General features: G+C 37.7%; 2 protein-coding genes across 2 annotated transcripts; one reads left to right on the forward strand and one right to left on the reverse strand.

Moving 5' to 3' along the window:
* The first annotated feature begins 291 nt into the window (after positions 1 to 291).
* On the forward strand, positions 292 to 12170 carry LOC113400935 (major facilitator superfamily domain-containing protein 8). The gene is made up of 6 exons (XM_026640635.2): positions 292 to 736; positions 5128 to 5371; positions 8594 to 8920; positions 9076 to 9322; positions 9991 to 10237; positions 10443 to 12170. The coding sequence occupies exons 1-6, from the start codon at positions 539 to 541 to the stop codon at positions 10707 to 10709; spliced, it is 1530 nt and encodes a 509-aa protein (XP_026496420.2). The 5' UTR covers positions 292 to 538; the 3' UTR covers positions 10710 to 12170.
* A 66-nt stretch (positions 12171 to 12236) lies between these two features.
* LOC113400932 (organic cation transporter protein-like) lies at positions 12237 to 18424 on the reverse strand. Its single transcript, XM_026640630.2, has 8 exons — positions 17850 to 18424; positions 15475 to 15673; positions 15197 to 15297; positions 14966 to 15120; positions 14591 to 14850; positions 14161 to 14506; positions 13905 to 14086; positions 12237 to 13788 (listed from the first exon to the last, which is right to left on the reverse strand). The coding sequence occupies exons 1-8, from the start codon at positions 18362 to 18364 to the stop codon at positions 13618 to 13620; spliced, it is 1929 nt and encodes a 642-aa protein (XP_026496415.2). The 5' UTR covers positions 18365 to 18424; the 3' UTR covers positions 12237 to 13617.
* Between the last annotated feature and the right edge of the window lie 613 nt (positions 18425 to 19037).

Consider the following 19037-nt stretch of genomic DNA (forward strand, 5'->3'; position numbering starts at 1 on the left):
ACCTTCAACTAGCTATAACTATAAGGTGTTTTATCTTTGAAAGCAGAGTTTGCTCTACTTCACGTACGATCTAGAAGTCAATTGTAATTGAAGTAATTACATTATTTTACTTGTAATATTTAATTTTAGATTTAAACTATAATTTAATTGCACTTATAAACTTAATATGCGTTAGCGTTATGAAACGAATAATATTATCTTAATGTTGTTAGTAGAGTCGAGTTATGCTTAGGTATGTGTCGTCACAATGAGACGTATGTCCGTAGAGAGGGAAATGATGCCAACGAACGAATTCTTAAATACCAGTCTCGATGTGGATAGCGTGAAGTAAGCACGACGGACGATGCGCTCGTATCTCCGTTTACTTTCCTTTGTTTACAAGTCGATCGTAAACGAGCACGGTTAAATCAAATCGTACAACAGTATTGTATTAAATAAGTTAGGTGCAGTGAAATGCTGAGTGGTAGTGTGTATTCAAATGTATGGTATGATAATAAATTCAACTGATGGTACGAGAGGTCGTTGTCTGTGAAAAAATATGGAGTGGTTGAAGAGTCTGGTGGGGCGCAAGGATCGTACGGAGGGTGCGAATGCGTTGGACACTGGGGATGCGCTGGAGTCAGCGCAAGAACGGCGCGAGCGGTGGCGCAGCGTCTACGTCATATACTTCACCATGTTTCAGATGTCCCTCGGGTTCAGCATCGTCCTGACGGGCGTCTGGCCATACCTAGATAAGGTGAACCAACACTAATGGTCTCAATCATGGCACATTTTCTTATTTTTTCGAGTTGAGTCATTTGTATTTAAAAGTTTTTATAGTTTTGATTATATCAACTCATAATTAAATATAGATGTATTTATGATGACATTTTATATAATTATTAATAACAAGCAATAGAATATAATATTTACGACGGTAATTAGTTACGATACAACAAGTAATTATCGTAATATGTAGGTAAACAATAAAAACACAGGCGCTTCGACCTAATTATTGTAACAAAACACATCAGTAACGATAAGATTATTGATAACAAATTCTTATCACAGGTAACATTTAAACTGTATTCATAAACTAAGCTACTGGGTCCTGATTTGAACAATAATTTAAATACAATCATACATACATATACCTATAGTAAAGTAGAGGCCTACTTAAGTTTGGTTTGCCCCGGATTCACGATAAAATAGCTATCTCGATTGCTACGGAACGTGTACGTGGTATATACAATTGACATCAATATGAAAAGCTAATAATATGGAATTATTAAAGCAAAATAATGTGACGACCTCGCGTTAAAGTGGTTAGTTACGTCTGGTTATTTATCGTCAGACAATCTGATATCAAATAAAATCCCTCAAGCGTTAAGGATTTATTACAATTAGCAGAAAGAATTAGCTTTTAAATATACAACATCTCGTGCAAAGTTAATCATCCTAAAGTTAAACGATTAAAGTTTTTCCACGGTTTTCTGTAATCTTTGTCACACACAATTAACTAAAATACAACAGAAAAATGCTGTAGAATAATAAAAGTTATTTTTAATGAATGTAAAGTAAAATGTAAAGTGTAATTCCTCAGTTTGAAAAACGATACGAACTATTAGATTTAGGGCACGTAGTCAAATGCAATCAGAGGTGATAAAAACAAAGGCAAGGCAAAGTTCGCGGTTCGAGCCGTCGGCGTCGTCGTTGCGTCGGTGTCCCGCGTCGCGCGCGCTGCACTCGGATACGGCGGCGGCATTGCAGCACAACGTTATCATAATGTATTATTAGAAGCGTTTAAATAAAAATAAACTTATCCACGTGTACACTCTTTTAGGAAAGAGCCCGTGGTTTTATAACATGCATCTCACTCCATTTTCAGAGTCATTTCATGCTCTGTTATACTAAATTAGGAGCTGTTAATTGTCCAAAATTGATCATAATTATATATACCAATTTATTTGTCGATGGTCAAAACTAAACTTAAATATTGTACACCCATAGTAGGTAAGCTTCATTTAGACAACTTATCTTTATTTGTATTCATAATTAAACATAAATTTGTGTTGCTGTGTAGAGAGTATTTGCAAGCACAAGATTCCATGGTATGGTATGGCAGTCTTCATTCTTGACAGAAAAACCTCATGGCAGACCTCATGGCAAAACCTCTTTTTATTGGCATTTCCCCGTGAAATGCAACGAGGAAATCTTTCTACGTGCTATCTATTCAAGTTGACTGCAAAATATTTATAACATTGTGGTTTGTGAAGTAAGTAGAATTCAACAATCAAACTGCACATCAATAACGACAACTTTTCGATTTAATACTAGGTTTGTTTTTATAACGAGCCGTCATAGAAATGTACAATGTAGTTAAATTCTGTAATTTTCATTTACAGTATATAAGTAAACTAAAGTAGTACTCAACTACAATACTGTAATTTTAATTAATTCTATTAATTTTTAGCCAGCCGAGCTGCCAGGTTATTGACTAGGTTCTTTTACTTCGTACCAATCCAACCAATTTTCATATGCAAATATACAATAGTTCATCACCGAGCTAGAGTGTTATTGTTATAGGTATGCATTCTGAAAAGAAGGCCACCTGATGGTTAGTGGTCACCGACGCGCGTAGTCATTGGCATTATAAGAAACATTAACTCTCTATGATTATCTATGAACTAAGATGTTTGGTCCCTTGTGAGTGCTTACTCGGTTTTCAAACCGGATCTCGACTTATTTAATTGAGAGTGCAAAAATTTGTATATTTTATAGCTTTTGTATAGCTTACAGCTGTTTGAAACCGCCTTCGATGTAAGCACATACTTATATCTCGTTACCGCGTAACACTTACTAGTCGTCTTTTCTCGCGGGTGAAATTAGGGTTTTATCCCAAAATATTAGAATATGTTCCTATAAAGCATTTAATATGCTCGGACCGTAGAGCATCATAGTGCACGGCTCACGTGTATTTGACATAGATATATTGTATTAGGTCTAAATCGCCAAATGCTGAATTAGTTATGTTATTTATCGTGATAAGGATTAATATCGCGAGTAAAATAACTCGCAATACTTCATCTAAGTTTTTCATTTTTTTACACAAATATATTGTACCTATCTATAAAGTCATATTATGTTGACGCGAACATGTCTGCAGACAAACGAGAGATCTGTAATTCTTCATACAAAGTTATCTTTGATGTCAAATTCAGCAAAGTGTTGGCAGCATTCGCTTGGCAAGTATCTCTACGCTTACGTTGTCGTATAACTTAAAAGCTATTTAACTTATGAGTATTATTAGAGTATTGTAACAAATTACCACAACAAAAGAATTTTAAGTTTTTGATAATCCCGAAAATAGAAACAAATATTTTTATGTGCACAGTTTTGAAGAATGGCCAGTATGAGTATGACCGGAATCTGCCGGGAGGACGTCATCGTTGCTATGGGAGTATTACGACGAGATAATGAATCATTAAACAATTTAAAAATATTTTAATTTGTTATACTTTATTTTTGTCAGAAATACACATTCATAAATATCGTTATTTTAATTAGAAAAAAATATATTGCACACCATAAAGCTCGTATAAAGTTTTAAATAGTTTATTTGACAAATGTCTTACAAATGTAAAATGATTCTTTTTACTTGCGCGTCCGGCCGTTCGTGGCACTGTGACGTGGTCGCACGAGTGAATTGGGAAATTGCTTTTAAAAATAGTCAGCGCGTACCTTTGTAGGATGTTATAATTTCATAAATAAGACGAAACTGACACGAACGAGAGTTCAGTTAAAATACACAAAATATAATGTATTTGACAAAAAAATATGGCCATTTCATAAAAATATTATGGCATATTATAGTACGATGTCATAAGTATTCATTAATAATTTATGTTCAATATCACGCTGTATACAGGGTTATTGGTAATTCGAAGTATTCCCGTTAGGAGGTGATAGGGGTGACTATTTGCGATAGTTTTAACCCCCATAAGCATGATGCAAAAGTGTGGTTCACTTTTTGAGTTATCGCGTTTTTTAGATTTTTTCAAAATAAGTCCAAAATGCAACTTCAAAAATTTATTTAAAAAAAAATATTAATTAAAATCTACTTTTTTCTTCTGATTTATAAAAACGATTAAACACTGGATAATTTTTAATATTTAAACAATAATTATCGGTCCAAATTTAAAAATGCGAGACGGAAAACAATATTATTTCAATATTTTTTTTATTTTTTTCCATCAAATATGCCTGAAAAACAAAAAAAAACATTATGAAACTTGTTCTGCAGATTATTTTAAAAACATAATCGTTTACTTAGCTTTCCGAAAATGTATAAAAACTATGAATTTATTTCAAACCGAAATAAAATGATCAGAAAGGACGCTGGTGGAAATTTGTATTCGAACATGACCGAATTCGTACTAAAGGTCGCTCTTTAAAATTCCCACAAAATTGATTTAAAATAATAACCAATGTAAAAAAACTTATTTATTTACTTAACTTACTTACTTAATACAAATTTAAAATAAAATTTAGATACATAAACAGTAGGTAAGTTACAATTGAGATATTTTGTAATTTAGCCTAGTTCTTGCTCGAAGTAACTTCCCTTATTGCGAACGTAAAGTCGCATTCTTTTTCAAAGTTGTGACTAACTACCGAACTAGTCAAATTATTCCGCATTGTATTTGAAGCGTTCATAATTCTTATCTTGATTTCTTCCGCGGATGACACAGGCGAGACGTCATAAACTAGGGATTTCATGTGACCCCAAATATAGAAATCAACCGGCGTTAAGTCCGGACTCCTCGCGCTAGTCGAGGGTTATAAGTAGAGTCGTTCATCTCTTTTTTTATACTCAACTGAGTTCATTAATTTAGAGCCTAGTTGCTCACCTATATTTGTATAAATTATTTTAATGTTTCCATGTATTTTAAAGATATTACAATTGCATTGTTGGCAATAATTAATTACCTTTTAAAGGTAAATTCATTAGCTATGTATTAAATTTGTAAACAATACATTATGACTAAAACAAAATTTAAAGTTTAGTTATAAAATAATATTGAAATTCTGTTCGTTTTCAAAGTATAAAGTCGGATGACATGTTCATTTTGTCTTAAAATATTGCAGCTCCAGCCCGGCTCGAGTAAGGAAGCGCTAGGTCTAGCGGTGGGCGCCAGTCCTCTAGGGCAGCTGGCCGCCTCACCGCTACTCGGGCTGTGGGCAAACCGGGCAGGCAGCGCTCGCGCACCCATGCTGGCGACGCTAGCGTTGTTCGTGCTAGCATCCACGTTGTACGCGCAACTTCACCTCACTCGACCACACGCGCATCACTGGATGCTAGCAGCCCGGGCTCTCGTTGGAATCAGCTCTGGTAAAGTATTTACTTACTCATTGACTCGATGTAATATAATTTTTGTCATGATGAATAAGTGGACCACCCAAACGATGTGATGACGATACTATATAGAAATCATTTCGGAAAGACAGAAATATAAATAATTAAATATAGTGTACTTACTATGTACTTAATTGTTTCGACAAAAGGAAATATAGTCGCAAGCGATTAAATTGTCATTATTAACCGGTAGATAAATGCATGAAATTATTAAAACCAGTTTGTGTTTGATGCAGAAAATTTAAAAACTGCTTTTTACAATCGGCCCGCGAGGCCGAACGAGCTGAAGATTAAGTAGTTTCAGAAAAAAAACGTCCTGTAATCACCGGGCAATCATGTTTGTCATGACCATATATTATTCAATGTTTGTTCGTAACGAATTCTCTGACCTCGATGTATACGATTAAGTTCTCGTACAGAGGCTCCAATACATAACTAATATTAAATTATCAGGATACTTTGTTATTCAGCTATGTGGTTTTATTGTTATTTAAACTTCAAAATCAATATCCAGCTTAGAAGCATTAAACTATCTTATTGATTATTAAAATATTGAACTGATATTCCAAAATAGACAGAATCCTGAGAAGGCTCGATGAAAGAAACTCAGCGACGGTTTTTAATTTTTAGATAATCACAAATGTTTTTTTAGAATGAAGAGTTATTTATATTATAAACGGCCTGAAGGCGTGGCGGGGTTTCATTTCCAAGGTCTGTTATCACCGAAAGTCTTTAATTTTATAATTACCTTAGCGTTAGCACATAAAAATATTTATTAGCTAGACCTCTTTCAAATCTTTTTAATAAAATCCTCCAAGAGTAAATAGTACCTGCGAAATGGGTGGAGTCAAGAATAATACTCCTTTATAAAAAGGGCGATGCATCAGACATGAGTAATTACCGCCCTATAAGCTTACTCCCAACTATGTATAAATTATTCGCATCCTGTTTTAATAAGAGAATAGAGACAGAGATAGAGAAGTACCAACCCGTGGAACAGGCAGGATTCCGAAAAGGTTTTAGTACAATCGATCATATCCATACTCTAGAACAAGTAATTGAAAAACATCAAGAACGCCAACAACCCTTATACCTAGCTTTTATTGACTATGCCGAAGCCTTTGACTCCATATCGCACGACAGCTTATGGCAAGCCCTAGAACAGCAAGAGGTTCCCAAAACTTATATAAAGATCCTAAAAGATATCTACAGCAAAAGCGTAAGCCGTGTAAAACTAGACAGATTGGGGCCAATAATCAATATACGTAGAGGCGTGAAACAGGGTGACCCGCTATCACCTACAATATTTATAGCAGTTCTACAACACATTATGAAAGACCTGGACTGGAAACAAAAAGTATTAACATCAATGGGGAATACCTTAATAACCTTAGATTTGCTGATGATATAATTCTCTTCTCAAAATTAGCTAAGCAATTAGAAGAAATGATAACAGATCTATGTGAAAAAAGCAACTGTATAGGATTACAATTAAACACATCCAAAACTAAAGTAATGACCAACTCAATCCAAACACCTATATTAGCCGATATTTCACAGAGTCTAGAATATGTAAACAACTATATATATTTGGGGAAAACCATTTCATTCAGTAATTCCAGACACAAGGACGAAATTGATAGAAGAATAAACAAGACATGGACTAAGTTCTGGAGTTTAAAAGAAATAATGAAATCAAAACTACCCTTGAAACTGAAAAAGAAAATTATGGATGGCTGTCTGCTTCCCTGCATGACATACGGATCACGAACTTGGATATACAATAACTATGCAAGGGACAGAATACAGAAGACCCATCGTGCGATGGAAAGGAGTATTCTGAATGTAAGATTGAAGGATAAACCGAAATCAGAAGAGATACGCAAAAAAACCAAAGTGATAGATGCTCTCCAACATATGAAACGACTGAAATGGAAATGGGCTGGTCACCTAGCAAGATCGACTGATGGAAGGTGGACAAAATTTGTCACAAGCTGGTCCGGTCCTAGTGGCATGAGAGCCAGAGGGCGCCCTAAAGAAAGATGGGTAGATGAAATTTAAAAAATTGCTGGAATAGACTGGATGAAAAGGCTTTATTATTATTATTATAGCACACAAAAGTTCTTTAACGGTTTTTATAACGAAATCAAAATCAAAACGTACTTTATTGAAGTAGAGAAGTACTGTAGGTAACCCTTTTGAATGATCATTTTGCAAATATTAAGTGAAGCTACCAGTCCTAATCTACATTCTACCGAGAAGAACCGGCAAGAAAAGCAGTATTTACTCTTTTCCAACATTTAAAATACAAAGTTACGTTAACAGTATATGTATGTTTGTAGTATATCACAAATCCTGCCTGGATGTCAACAAGTATTAGCTTAACGCTTTTTCATCGTCTATATAATCTTGCGTTGAATAATATGCGTTTTTTATTAATTTATTCTATTAAAAAATATTTGAAATTATGAATCGGAAAAGTTAAAAATATCTGTCTTATTATACTATAGTATAGATACGGAAACCAAACTATAGATTTTTTTTGACTAATCACTAACCCTGTGTAGTCGGCTGAAAGGAATTACAAGGTTATGTTTGTTCCATATAAAATTAATATTTTACGAACATACATTATAAAGTATGTATTGATTGGCGACAGTGAATTCTTCTTTTTCATAGTCTTATTCTCAGTCAACCTTATAAATTTAAATACTTCGCGCATTCAATAAACAAGACAATTTTGCAAATATATTTAGATTCGGATTTTATACTTTATAACATCTCTACAATACGCTTACATTCGGCTCCTGATTCACCTAACAAGTCACTTCCTCGGCGGCGCGCGAGAAAGTGACTTGATAGTTGGTAATTTGGTACGTCTAACAAATTGTCGACGCTGCTTGTGCTCACGTCAGAATGAACCTTCAATTTCCTTTAATTTAAATTAATGTCAAATGTTTATACAAAACTATATAATATACGCAGTACTTAAATACGTTTTGATACATAACATTTGTTTTTATTTCGATGATTACAGTATAAAGTACTTGATGTTTCATATTATCACATATTATTTACTCAGTTGAATGAAGAATAAATAAATTATATGACTAATGATAGAACGTTACTTGAACCTTGTATGTATTTTGTTTGTTGTGCTTCAATAGTCTTCCATCCATTCCATTGTTATACTTCCAGCAAACGTCGCAGTGGCGCGCTCGTACTTGTCGGCTGCCACTCGCGAAAGTGAGCGGACACGTGCCGTGGCGGGGGCCTCGCTGGCGCAGGTGCTGGGTTTCGTGGTGGGGCCGGCGATGCAGGCCGCCGCCGCACCTCTGGGTCCCGGTGAGCCGTACCCACCTCCCGGCTCCTACGTCCAGCCACTGCGCCTCGACATGTACACTGCTGCCGGCTGGATCAATGCAATACTGGGCCTCATCAACTTTGTACTCTTTCTGCCTTTTTGCTTCAAAGAGAAGAAAATCGCAGCTCGAGAAGCAATGCTCGCCCAAGGGAAAGAATCGGGTGAGACAGGCATTTGTATTATGTAGAACTCTACAATGGGACTTTTTTTGGATGTATTCATTGATATTAAAATATTTTAAACACTCATAAATAATAAAATATTTTAGTAATTAGTTAAATAATATAAATAAATACATAAAAATATGTCCTAATAGAGAAAGAAGCTTTAAAGGCGATTAAACCAGACTACGTGAGTAGTTGGACGCTGGTTGCTGCATTTTTCGTGCTCGTGTTCAACTTCGTACTGTTGGAGACCCTGGCCACGTCGCTGACTATGGACCAGTTCGCGTGGAGCAAAAAACAGGCGTTGGAGTACATGGGCGCGCTCATGAGCGCTGGGGCTCTTGTTGCCTGCGCGGTGTTTGCACTCATTGCCCCACTCACGAAGATTTTTGAAGAGAGGTACATAGGTCTTAACAATATTCGTTTTAACTTTAAATTAAAATTGAACCTAAACTCACCACGTTCCGTTTAAAGTAACGGATTATTCATGTACCCGTCTAGTCTATGTCGGAGTGCGCATGTACCGGTGGCGTTAAGTTGGTAATAAACTTTTAAAATTAACGTTTTGGTTTTACGTACTTGGTTCTATGTGTTAATGCAATGTAGGTTTGAATGTTTTCAAACGGTTTCTTTAAAAATAATGTTAGCAGACCTCACGATACGTGATATGACGTTTTATTATTGTATCAAAATATTCTTTAATCAAGTAGGCCATAAAAGCACTTTAGAATAGTCATTCTACCGTGTTGAATTGCTTTTCGTTTAAAGCTACCATCGGCTCGTAAAGTAGATTTTACCGAGAGGAACCGGCAAGAAACTCTGTAGTTACTCTTTTCCACCATTTCAATTAAAGTATATGTCAATAAAGTACAATTTAATTTATATATATTCTGCTTGGATATCAACAGATATCAACAGATTAGTCCACACTTTTTTATTTCTAATATAATCTTGTATCGAGTAATATTAACAATTTAACTTATTTAACAATGTTTTATGATATAAGATTTAAATTGATTTTGACATTCATTTATATCTCTAATTTATATTCATAAAACTTTTAACAGAGCGTTGTTGCTGTGGGGCGGATTTCTTCTAACGGGCATGGCTTCCGTATTCTGCATTCCGTGGGGCCCGGGTCCTCCTCCGCTGGCGCCGGAGTCACTGGAGGCGGGAGGCGGGTGTCCGCAGAGTTCACAGCCTTGGTGTGCCACCTCTCGTGGAATCTCGCTCACGCAGTTTCTGCTGGGTTACACGTGCGTCTCCATCGGGTACCCCTTGGGCGTTACGCTCATTCAGACCATTTTCTCAAAGGTATTTATGTCACTCATATGTGGAGTGTCACGTGTGTTCATTTTGCTCTCTATGTCGTCACACAGTCAACTCGTACTGCTCGCTTCCCAAATAAAATTAAATAAATAATTTTAACATTTTACATCCCATAATTTAGATCGGATAAACGAAATGAGTTCTGTAACGAAGTAGAGTTCCGTCGAAGTAAAGCGTGGGCGTACGGCAGGTGCTCGGGCCGCGGCCGCAGGGCGTGTGGATGGGCGTGCTGACGGGCGCGGGTTGCGTGTCGCGCGCGCTCGGGCCCGTGTTCGTGTCGGCCGTGTACGCGCGGCGCGGGCCCGACGCCACGTTCGCGAGCACGGCCGCGCTCACGTTCGCGGCGCTGGCGGCGCTGCGCCTCGTGTACGCGCGCCTGCGCCCGCCGCCCGCGCCCGCGCCGCCGCGGGAGCTGCGCCCGCTCGCCGCGCCCGCCGCGCCCGACGCCGCCGCGTGACGGGGCGCGCCGGTCGGCCACTCTCGGCTCTCGGATCGAGACTGACACATATATGAGCTATAGACGACACGTTTATAGTTTGGTAATTGTGACACCGATGTCGTGTGATAGTCTGTTTCACGTTGAGATACTTAAATATACGACCTCCTACATGTGACTGAAAAGATACAATCGAGTTAAGAAAAAATATGAACCGTTTTGAAAATGTGTTATAGAGTGAGTGTATTGAGTTATTTTGTATAGAATCCGTACGAAGGTGATATTTATCATCGTACACGAATGGAAGTCGCTAGATATATTTTGAAGGTCGTAGGGACAATGTAAAGTCAGGTTAAATTCCACAATAATTATATTTAAGCTATATCGACGCTAACCGTCAGATTGTTGTTAGTCGTGACGAGTGATCAAGCTAAGACGAAACGGTCAGAAGACTGAGTGTTTGTTAAGAGTATTACATAAGGTCGGCGCCACACTTAGCTGCTAATATTCAACCTTACGTTTCCCACCTGCAAGCGATAGTAAAGGCTGGTTTACACTTTGATTAGTGCGAGTGCAGCTGAGTATTGCGAGTAGCGTCCAATTCTTGTTTAGTGGCTCTGTTTAAATTAGGGGCTTTACAGTTGTAAAGGCATTCATGTTTTAGATACTCCTGCACATATGTATAGGTTGTGTCTTCGGTCCACTTTGCCATTTTGTACAACAACAAGCGTCCGACGCTACACACTAAACGCTAAACACTAAACACTCCTGTCCAGACGTGTTCAGTGGCAGGCACGCTGCGAGTGAGGGGGAAGGGAGGGCGCGCGGGACGTGGCTACTCGCAGTCCACTCGCAAAAAAATAGAACACGCTTCTATTCACTTTACTACACAGCCTACTAATCACTTGCACTAATCAGTCGCTGTCCACACCTAGTCACTAATCACCTGCACTAATAACCTGCACTTGCACTAATCAAAGTGTAAACCAGGCTTAACGCGAAGTGCGAGTCTTTGTAGCAATGCGTGTGCGCCAACCAAGTGTGTGCCAACTTGATACGTGGGTAATGAGGGTACTATTGGGACATGCGGCGCCGGAGGGAAAGGCGGGCTGTACAGGGTCTTAAGATATTTTTTTACTTTAAATTTGTTTCGTATTATAAATACATTTTACGAAGTATTTTATTTATTATATTAATTTTATATAGATATGTTATTTTTGAGACATAAATATTTTAATTATATACATTTCGATAAACACAAACATAATTTCAGCAAATTAGTACAAGTAATAGTTTTATTCATTACTTTTATACGATTGTTTGAACGTCTTTGACATGTCACGATTGTGTTATCGTTCGCAATGCCATGCAGATGAAACGATGCGATCTCTGCCATATCTCTGTTAAACTGTAAGATTAAGGGATTTTAAGGTGATACTTTAAGCAATAAAATACACAACAGGGTAAATATAATGTTTTATTTTATAAATGCAATGTATTGAAGTAAGACTATGTCGTCGTTGGAAGCCTGCTCCCCTACTTCAAGCGCATCGTTTGGTATCATCTTTAGTTTCCAGTCCCAAGTGAAGACGTGTGAAAATGCAAGGGTACAAGTACATCTTCCTCCGCGTAACATATATTTTTACATGACGTTTGTCATCAGATATTGTGTTTGATGTTTTCTAGTTTTGGTTTGCAGAATTGTAAAGAGAGCGAAGAGCGGAAGAGCACGTCAACGAAACGGACCCTTTAACCATATTTACACACAACGTTAGCCGCCTAAAACTAGTAACTTTTATTATCACAGCTCTATTCTTAATAAGTACATTTAATTCCTTAAGAGTTTGTTATTTTGGGACGGTATGCAAGCACCCTGATTGTAAGTGGGAACCATCGACGCCGAGTCATTTGCGACGGTCGCTTGACACTTATTTGAAAAATAATAAATAGATTTTATTTCTTGCCCGCCATTTTGATCTTATAACGTTTTACGTTCCTAAGAAACACTCGAATCCGCATTGAACGCACTTGAACGCAGCAATGCAACGTATTGATATTTGGTCGCGGAGTATTTGTATTTAGTTGAATGAGTTGTTCCCAGGCGGTACTTAGACGGGCCTGCCAATATATTTAAAAGAAAGTACATATGTATACAAATACTATATACGTTATTGGAAAAGACTAATGTGTTGTTTTGACTCGTCGTGCAACAAACTCTGCTTCAGGACTCTATCGAAAAGCTTCGAGACATTTAATTATACTGACCGAACCCGAACAGATTATTTAAACTCGTCTCCATGAGGGCGTTGTTCGCACAAGCACTGTATACTGTACCATGTGATACTGATTTTTTTTTATGTCATTGGTTGACGGACGAGCATATGGGCCACCTCATGGTGAGTGGTCACCAATATAGAGTATAACATATATCAATATAGAGTACTGTTATTTGGCGGTAGAATATCTGATGAGTGGGTGGTACCTACCTAGACGGGCTTGCACACAGCCCTACCACCAAGTGAATTCAGTGATTTATATCATTACTAAAAAGGGTTTTTGGAAAATAACAATTACCTTTGCCGATGAAACAATAAGGAAAATCTGTCTAATACAGCACTAATATACTCGCTGAACCGTTGCGAGAGTTTTTATCAAGATAAGTATTAAAATAGAACAAGATTATCATTATCGTTGTCGAAGATAAAATATTACAAAGTTTTCCAAGATCTTGTTTCTTTACATAATGTTTCGCTTATCGACACTCTATTAATAAAGTTTCAGTCACAGTAATACAAATTAAAAATACGCGTTCACAAAAATCTCATTACAATAGTCAGTCTACAGTTAGGTGCACAGCCAAAGTCGCGAAAATTTCTTGTGAATCATCGTCTTTACTCGCGTTATCAGTTCGTACCGTCTCGACCCGTATTCAGAGGTGCGTAGAAGTGGGTATTACGAGACTCAGTTCGGGGGCGCGCAATTTCTCTGCATTGTTGACATGCTGCGGAAGCGGCACGCGGCGCGTCTCCGGAATGCACAGAACCAGCACCGCCGCCGACCCCGAGCATGCGCCGTATAACATTGCTTGTACGGGAACACTCTGGTGACAAAGTCAACTACTTGTAGTCATTCGTCTCTTTGAAATACTTTTTCAATATAAACATACTTAGTTTGCTTGTTAGTTACGCCTTTAGGAATATGTCAGCTCCTACTCACGAGTAAAGGCGTTTGCGGCGCGAGAATGGATCCGAGGCGACCGACGAGCGAGACGGCGGCGAGAGCAGAGGAGCGCACACCCGTCGGAAACAACTCCGTTGTGAACACGTACAGAGAGTTGAAGGCAAAGGTTATCGCCAGTTTGCCCACAAAGAACAGGCCCAGTCCTGTGCCGGCATGTGCTGTTATGAATGAAACTTTACTTTTTCGTGCTCATACGAACGCACATACAAATACATCAAACAGATTAACTTACAAGTAAAATATGGAGTTACACAAGATATCCCACACAGCAAAAACGCCACGAATATACTTCGTTTGCGCCCAAACCGTTCCAGAGCCATCATGATAAGTAGCGACGCGACGATCTCCATTGCCATGGTAAGTGCGAAGTTGGTGTATTTATCTCCAGACAGGGACACTGAGCTTATGGTAAGTCCATAGTACACGAAGGCGGCGGACACCCAGCACCATGAACACGCTGCGAATCGTAGCATCAGCACACGTGACTTTATTAAGCTCAACCACGGGTTCCCTTTAGATTTTCCTTCCACTTCGTTTGTTTTCCCTGCGGCCGTCAAAAGATCTTCATCCAAAGTAATCTAGGAGTTAATAGTCGGTACTTAAACTTTACTTCTCACTCATCAAAGTATATTATAAGTACAAAGGAACCAATAGGTACGTACTTTATTCCATCGTGCTACTTTACGGATAGCAGCGATAGCGCGTTCTGTCCGCCGCGTGGCGTGCAGCCAGCGCGTACTCTCGTCCAATAAAAGCCAATACATTGGTAAAAGCAATGCGGGTGCGTGGATAGTACGAAGTAGATCGCGCCAATGAGGGACGCGGCTTGCAATGAATGCGAACAAGACGCCTCCGAGCCCGTAACCGACACCGGTCGCACACGCAAATGTCGCGCGCAAAGAAGGCCGCGCGAGCTCTACCACTAGAATAAAAGTTCAGGTGTAAGTGTAAGTGTAAAGCCGTTACTATTTCAGGATTGTATATAGAAGCAATTTCAATTGTAATATTAAAACGAATACATATTTATATCAACTTACTCATGACGTAAGCGGCGCTGTTAAATCCATAGCCGAGAGCGGCCTCGAAGAATTCCATAGTGAGGTATAACTGATAATTTGGCGCAAATGACTTGATGATTCCGAGTGCGCCAGCAAACCCGGAAAAGATGCAAAAAGCAGTTCGTCGACCCCAACTGTAAAAGTATTTCAAACCAATAGCGGAAACGTATGTCTTGCATACGGATATTATAAACAGCTTTTGTCTCCTACCCGTCCGATATGTATCCAGTAAGAATTAACGAAAACGGCAGAGCAGCGTTCCGCACCGTGCCTACCAGCGTCCGCTGCCATTCATTGCACGCCAAACCGAACTGAGGCAAAAATCTTGAATACAATATTTTGCAGAAACAATATAGGATATTTCCTATTTGATATAGGTAAGTTAATTTTTTGTCGTCATATTTATAATTACCAAAAACGTTGGCCTTAACTATGAAATGATTTATGGCAGGACGATGCTCACTCACGTCACATAATTAGACAATTACCTCAGCATAGATAGTGTCCATGTTCTCGTACAGGAACGACTTGCACGGCACGGTCGTGTTCAGGTAGTCTTCTCGCGCGCAGCTGAGCTGATCAATTGCCACCGGCTCGTAACGGCGACACGAGTCATCCGGGAGTAGTTCCTGAATTGTGTTGTTGTCGAAGTAACTTCCTTGACCTTCGCACTCCTTTATAAGGCATCTGAGAGAATACACATTGTATGCGTTTTGTTTCCTCATCACCCGGCCAGCAAATGTTGTTGGTTATCATTTTGTGCTTGTTAAGAAAACGTAGTCGACTCTCGTGAATGCATCAGTCGCAGCGCCACCGCAGGCAAGTGTTGACGCTGCGACTGAATGGATTGTTACAAAGTTTGATTATTTTCATTAGATAAAAGATTCAAAAACGAAACGTACCGTTTGATAGCATATGTCTAAGAAGCCTAACGGGAAGGGAAATAATATCGCGCTTACGCGTTGATTTGTTTCAAGATAATTATTAGTTTTGTAACTTTTTTATCATTTTGTTTATATTTCTTAGATATTTATAAAGCCAAATCTAGATCGACGCCATAAAGGTAAAAAGTGCTTTCGTTTATAGTACATACATACAAAATTCTATAAAGTAACGCCATGATAAATGATTATTATTATATCTTTAAATGGTGGCCGTCTTGATGTAGCCGATACTACGGTTTTTTTGGGAATAGCATTGGATTCCAAACTTCAGTGGAGATTTCATTTATCATCCCTGACAGGAAGAGTCAGCTCCGCAGCATATGCGGTTAGAAAAGTTAGACAACTAACTGATATTGATACCGCTCGTCTTTTGGTTATTTTCACAGTATTAAGTCATATGGCATAATACTTTGGGGTAATGCTGCAGACATTGAATCTGTTTTTATTTTACAAAAGAGAGCAATCCGGTCTATTTATAATCTTGGAGCTAGAGACTCTCTTTGGGATGTTTTTAACAAAGTACGAATTATATTTACAACAATATTATATATATTCACAATAGCATTAATCTCTTTGATAAAATCAGTGATAATCATTGTATGTGCACAAGAACTAAGGATAAGCTTAGAACGCCAAGTTTCCGTCTCCGCAACGCCAATAAATCATTCTTGGGGCAAGGTATCCGCTTCTATAATAAAATTCCGCAGACATTTTTAACTTTGCCGTTTCATAGATTCAAGTCAATTGTAAAAAATACATTGGTAAAGAAGGCATATTATTCGATACAAGAGTATATTGATGATAAAAAGGCGTGGAGTTAATGCTTGTTGACTTCCAGGCAGGAGACATAACATACATATATAATTGTATTTAACTAACATGACTGTATTTTTAGATATTGAAAAAGAGTAACTAATGAGTTTCTTGCTGGTTTTTCTCGGTAGAATCTACATTCCGAACCGGTGGTAGCTTTACTATAAATAGTTTGTTAAATGACGATTCAAAAGTGCTTTTAAAAGCCTACTTGAATAAAGTATATTTTGATTTTGATAAATACTTAATATTATAAGCAATCATTTATATATATGAGTTTACGAACAACTCATTTTTAATAAAGCTAAAATACATATAGCTAAGATGTCGACACGACTACAGTGATTATAATAATAAGCAAATGTTGCTTAAAAATATATATATTTCTTCTTTCTTTAACAACATTTTGGCAACAAAAATATCGTATTGATATCCGACGTTATGCTGTAGAAGTAACTAAACTAAACAAGGCGAGCTTTACCCACATAAGTCAATAACCAAAAGTTTTTAACCGCGAATGCTGCAAATCTCAGTCTACTCGAAAGCCCGACTTCTATATATGATATACCCATATCTACTCGTGTTGCCGAGTGTCGTATTTGAAACGCACACACCAGGTGCTGTCGAGCTGGCGAGTGTCGTTTGCCGCGGACACACGGACAGTAGCGCGTTGTGTCCGTGTGCCGATATCACGAGCGAGGGTAAAGAAACACTGGATGCTTGCTGGGTTTATGATTTGCTTGTTGTCAAAAAAAATCTTTACCAGATTTTGTATCTAAAGTACTAGTGACAAGTAGGTTGGCGATATTGTTATTAGTAAAATATGTTGCCTACAGCTGTGCAACGGCTTAGAAGGTTAAAAACTTATTCCATCACGCTGTTCCTATGCAGATTGGATGACCCACGGGCATGTTTCCTGTTGATGTTTCCTTAATTACCGATCCCGAGATGAATAATTATGAATACAAACATAAAATTAATAATGGTTGACTGTTTTCCAAATAAAAAATGTACCGATGAATTAAAACGTAAAATATATAAAAGTACATTTCAATACAAACACATCGTGTTACAAAGCATTATATAATAATATTCATTAATCTCACCGAAAAGGAACTTGATCAGCTACGAATACATAATTAAGCGAGTACATGGCGGAAAACAGGTTTGGGATGCATAGAAGAAATAGTGCAAACCGCTGGTAGAGGCCGAAGTGGCCCAGCTGCACCAAGGCGTGTTCCAGCGCCTCCGCAGAATCTTGATATGTCTTTTTAGATGGTGCGTTGTCTTTTTTGCCGCTTTCGCTTTGGTTATGTATTATTACATCATCAAATTCTTTATAGTTATCGTGTTTAATATTAATGCCAACTTTGCTTGCATCACGCGCATCCTTTTCAACTTCTCCAGTAGCTCTGTTATCGAATATTATGTCATGTTCATCTCGTTGAATTTCATTCCGATTTTCCTTTTTATTGTCGTTATCCGCTTCGCTAACATTTTCATTGGAGTTATTATTCATTTTCTTAGCATAATTTGAAACACGGCACATATTCGGATCACCTTTTACTATTTCACTTCCGTTATCACTTTCTGTATTTTTTATGTTTGAATTGTCAGTCATTGGAATTATATCGTTATTTTGAATGAAAACATCGTCGATTGCACTCGTAAAACGAGCGTCGGGCGCGTCTGTTGCTTTCGCCATAACATAACCGAGACTGACGTCGTCGATACACACGTCTCAGGTCCCAGCGACTATCAGTGTTGGCGCATATGTATGTACATGTGTGGCGATAACGCTACCTTGTAATTAAATGCAGAAGTTTCTATGAAGTTGCTTCATTTTGTATTACAATATTTTTTACATACAGGATTATAATATTTAATAATTTAATAAGTGTATAAATATTTTTGGGAAATAACTATGATTATAAAACGAGCTTAACTAGTCATAATAATTTAAAAGAAATTAAATAATTTAATATTCTTCCACATCTTATCGTTAGTGGAGACCACTGCGGGTCTAATCAATATGGTAACTCGTACATACACCAAAGAAATATATTAAAATTTGTAGTTCCGTCGGATTTTAAATCGAATACGCACTAGGTACTATAACTATTTTAAATATCGACAAACAATGGGTAACGGTATATTTTTGAATCTGTAAGTTTTGTGAACTAAATTGCGTTAACTGTTACATCTACAACAAGGAGTTTGACCCGAAAAGTTGCATTGGTTATAAAATAGTCAGAGAGCTATCAATCATATGATGGATAGTAGTTCTAAGCATC

The sequence above is a fragment of the Vanessa tameamea genome, chromosome 11 (genome assembly GCF_037043105.1).
Source record: "Vanessa tameamea isolate UH-Manoa-2023 chromosome 11, ilVanTame1 primary haplotype, whole genome shotgun sequence".
Lineage (NCBI taxonomy): Eukaryota > Metazoa > Arthropoda > Insecta > Lepidoptera > Nymphalidae > Vanessa > Vanessa tameamea.

What these genes read in the sequence shown, in the direction of transcription:
- LOC113400935 (XM_026640635.2), top strand. Translation starts at nt 539, where the DNA reads ATGGAGTGGTTGAAGAGTCTGGTGGGGCGCAAGGATCGTACGGAGGGT. An exon ending in CGCCCAAGGGAAAGAATCGG is followed by an intron (nt 8,921 to 9,075) that starts GTGAGACAGGCA and finishes ATGTCCTAATAG; the next exon opens with AGAAAGAAGCTTTAAAGGCG. An exon ending in ACGAAGATTTTTGAAGAGAG is followed by an intron (nt 9,323 to 9,990) that starts GTACATAGGTCT and finishes AACTTTTAACAG; the next exon opens with AGCGTTGTTGCTGTGGGGCG.
- LOC113400932 (XM_026640630.2), bottom strand. Translation starts at nt 18,364, where the DNA reads ATGACTGACAATTCAAACATAAAAAATACAGAAAGTGATAACGGAAGT. An exon ending in ACTGGATACATATCGGACGG is followed by an intron (nt 15,121 to 15,196) that starts GTAGGAGACAAA and finishes ATACTTTTACAG; the next exon opens with TTGGGGTCGACGAACTGCTT. An exon ending in CGCCGCAAACGCCTTTACTC is followed by an intron (nt 13,789 to 13,904) that starts GTGAGTAGGAGC and finishes CTTTGTCACCAG; the next exon opens with AGTGTTCCCGTACAAGCAAT.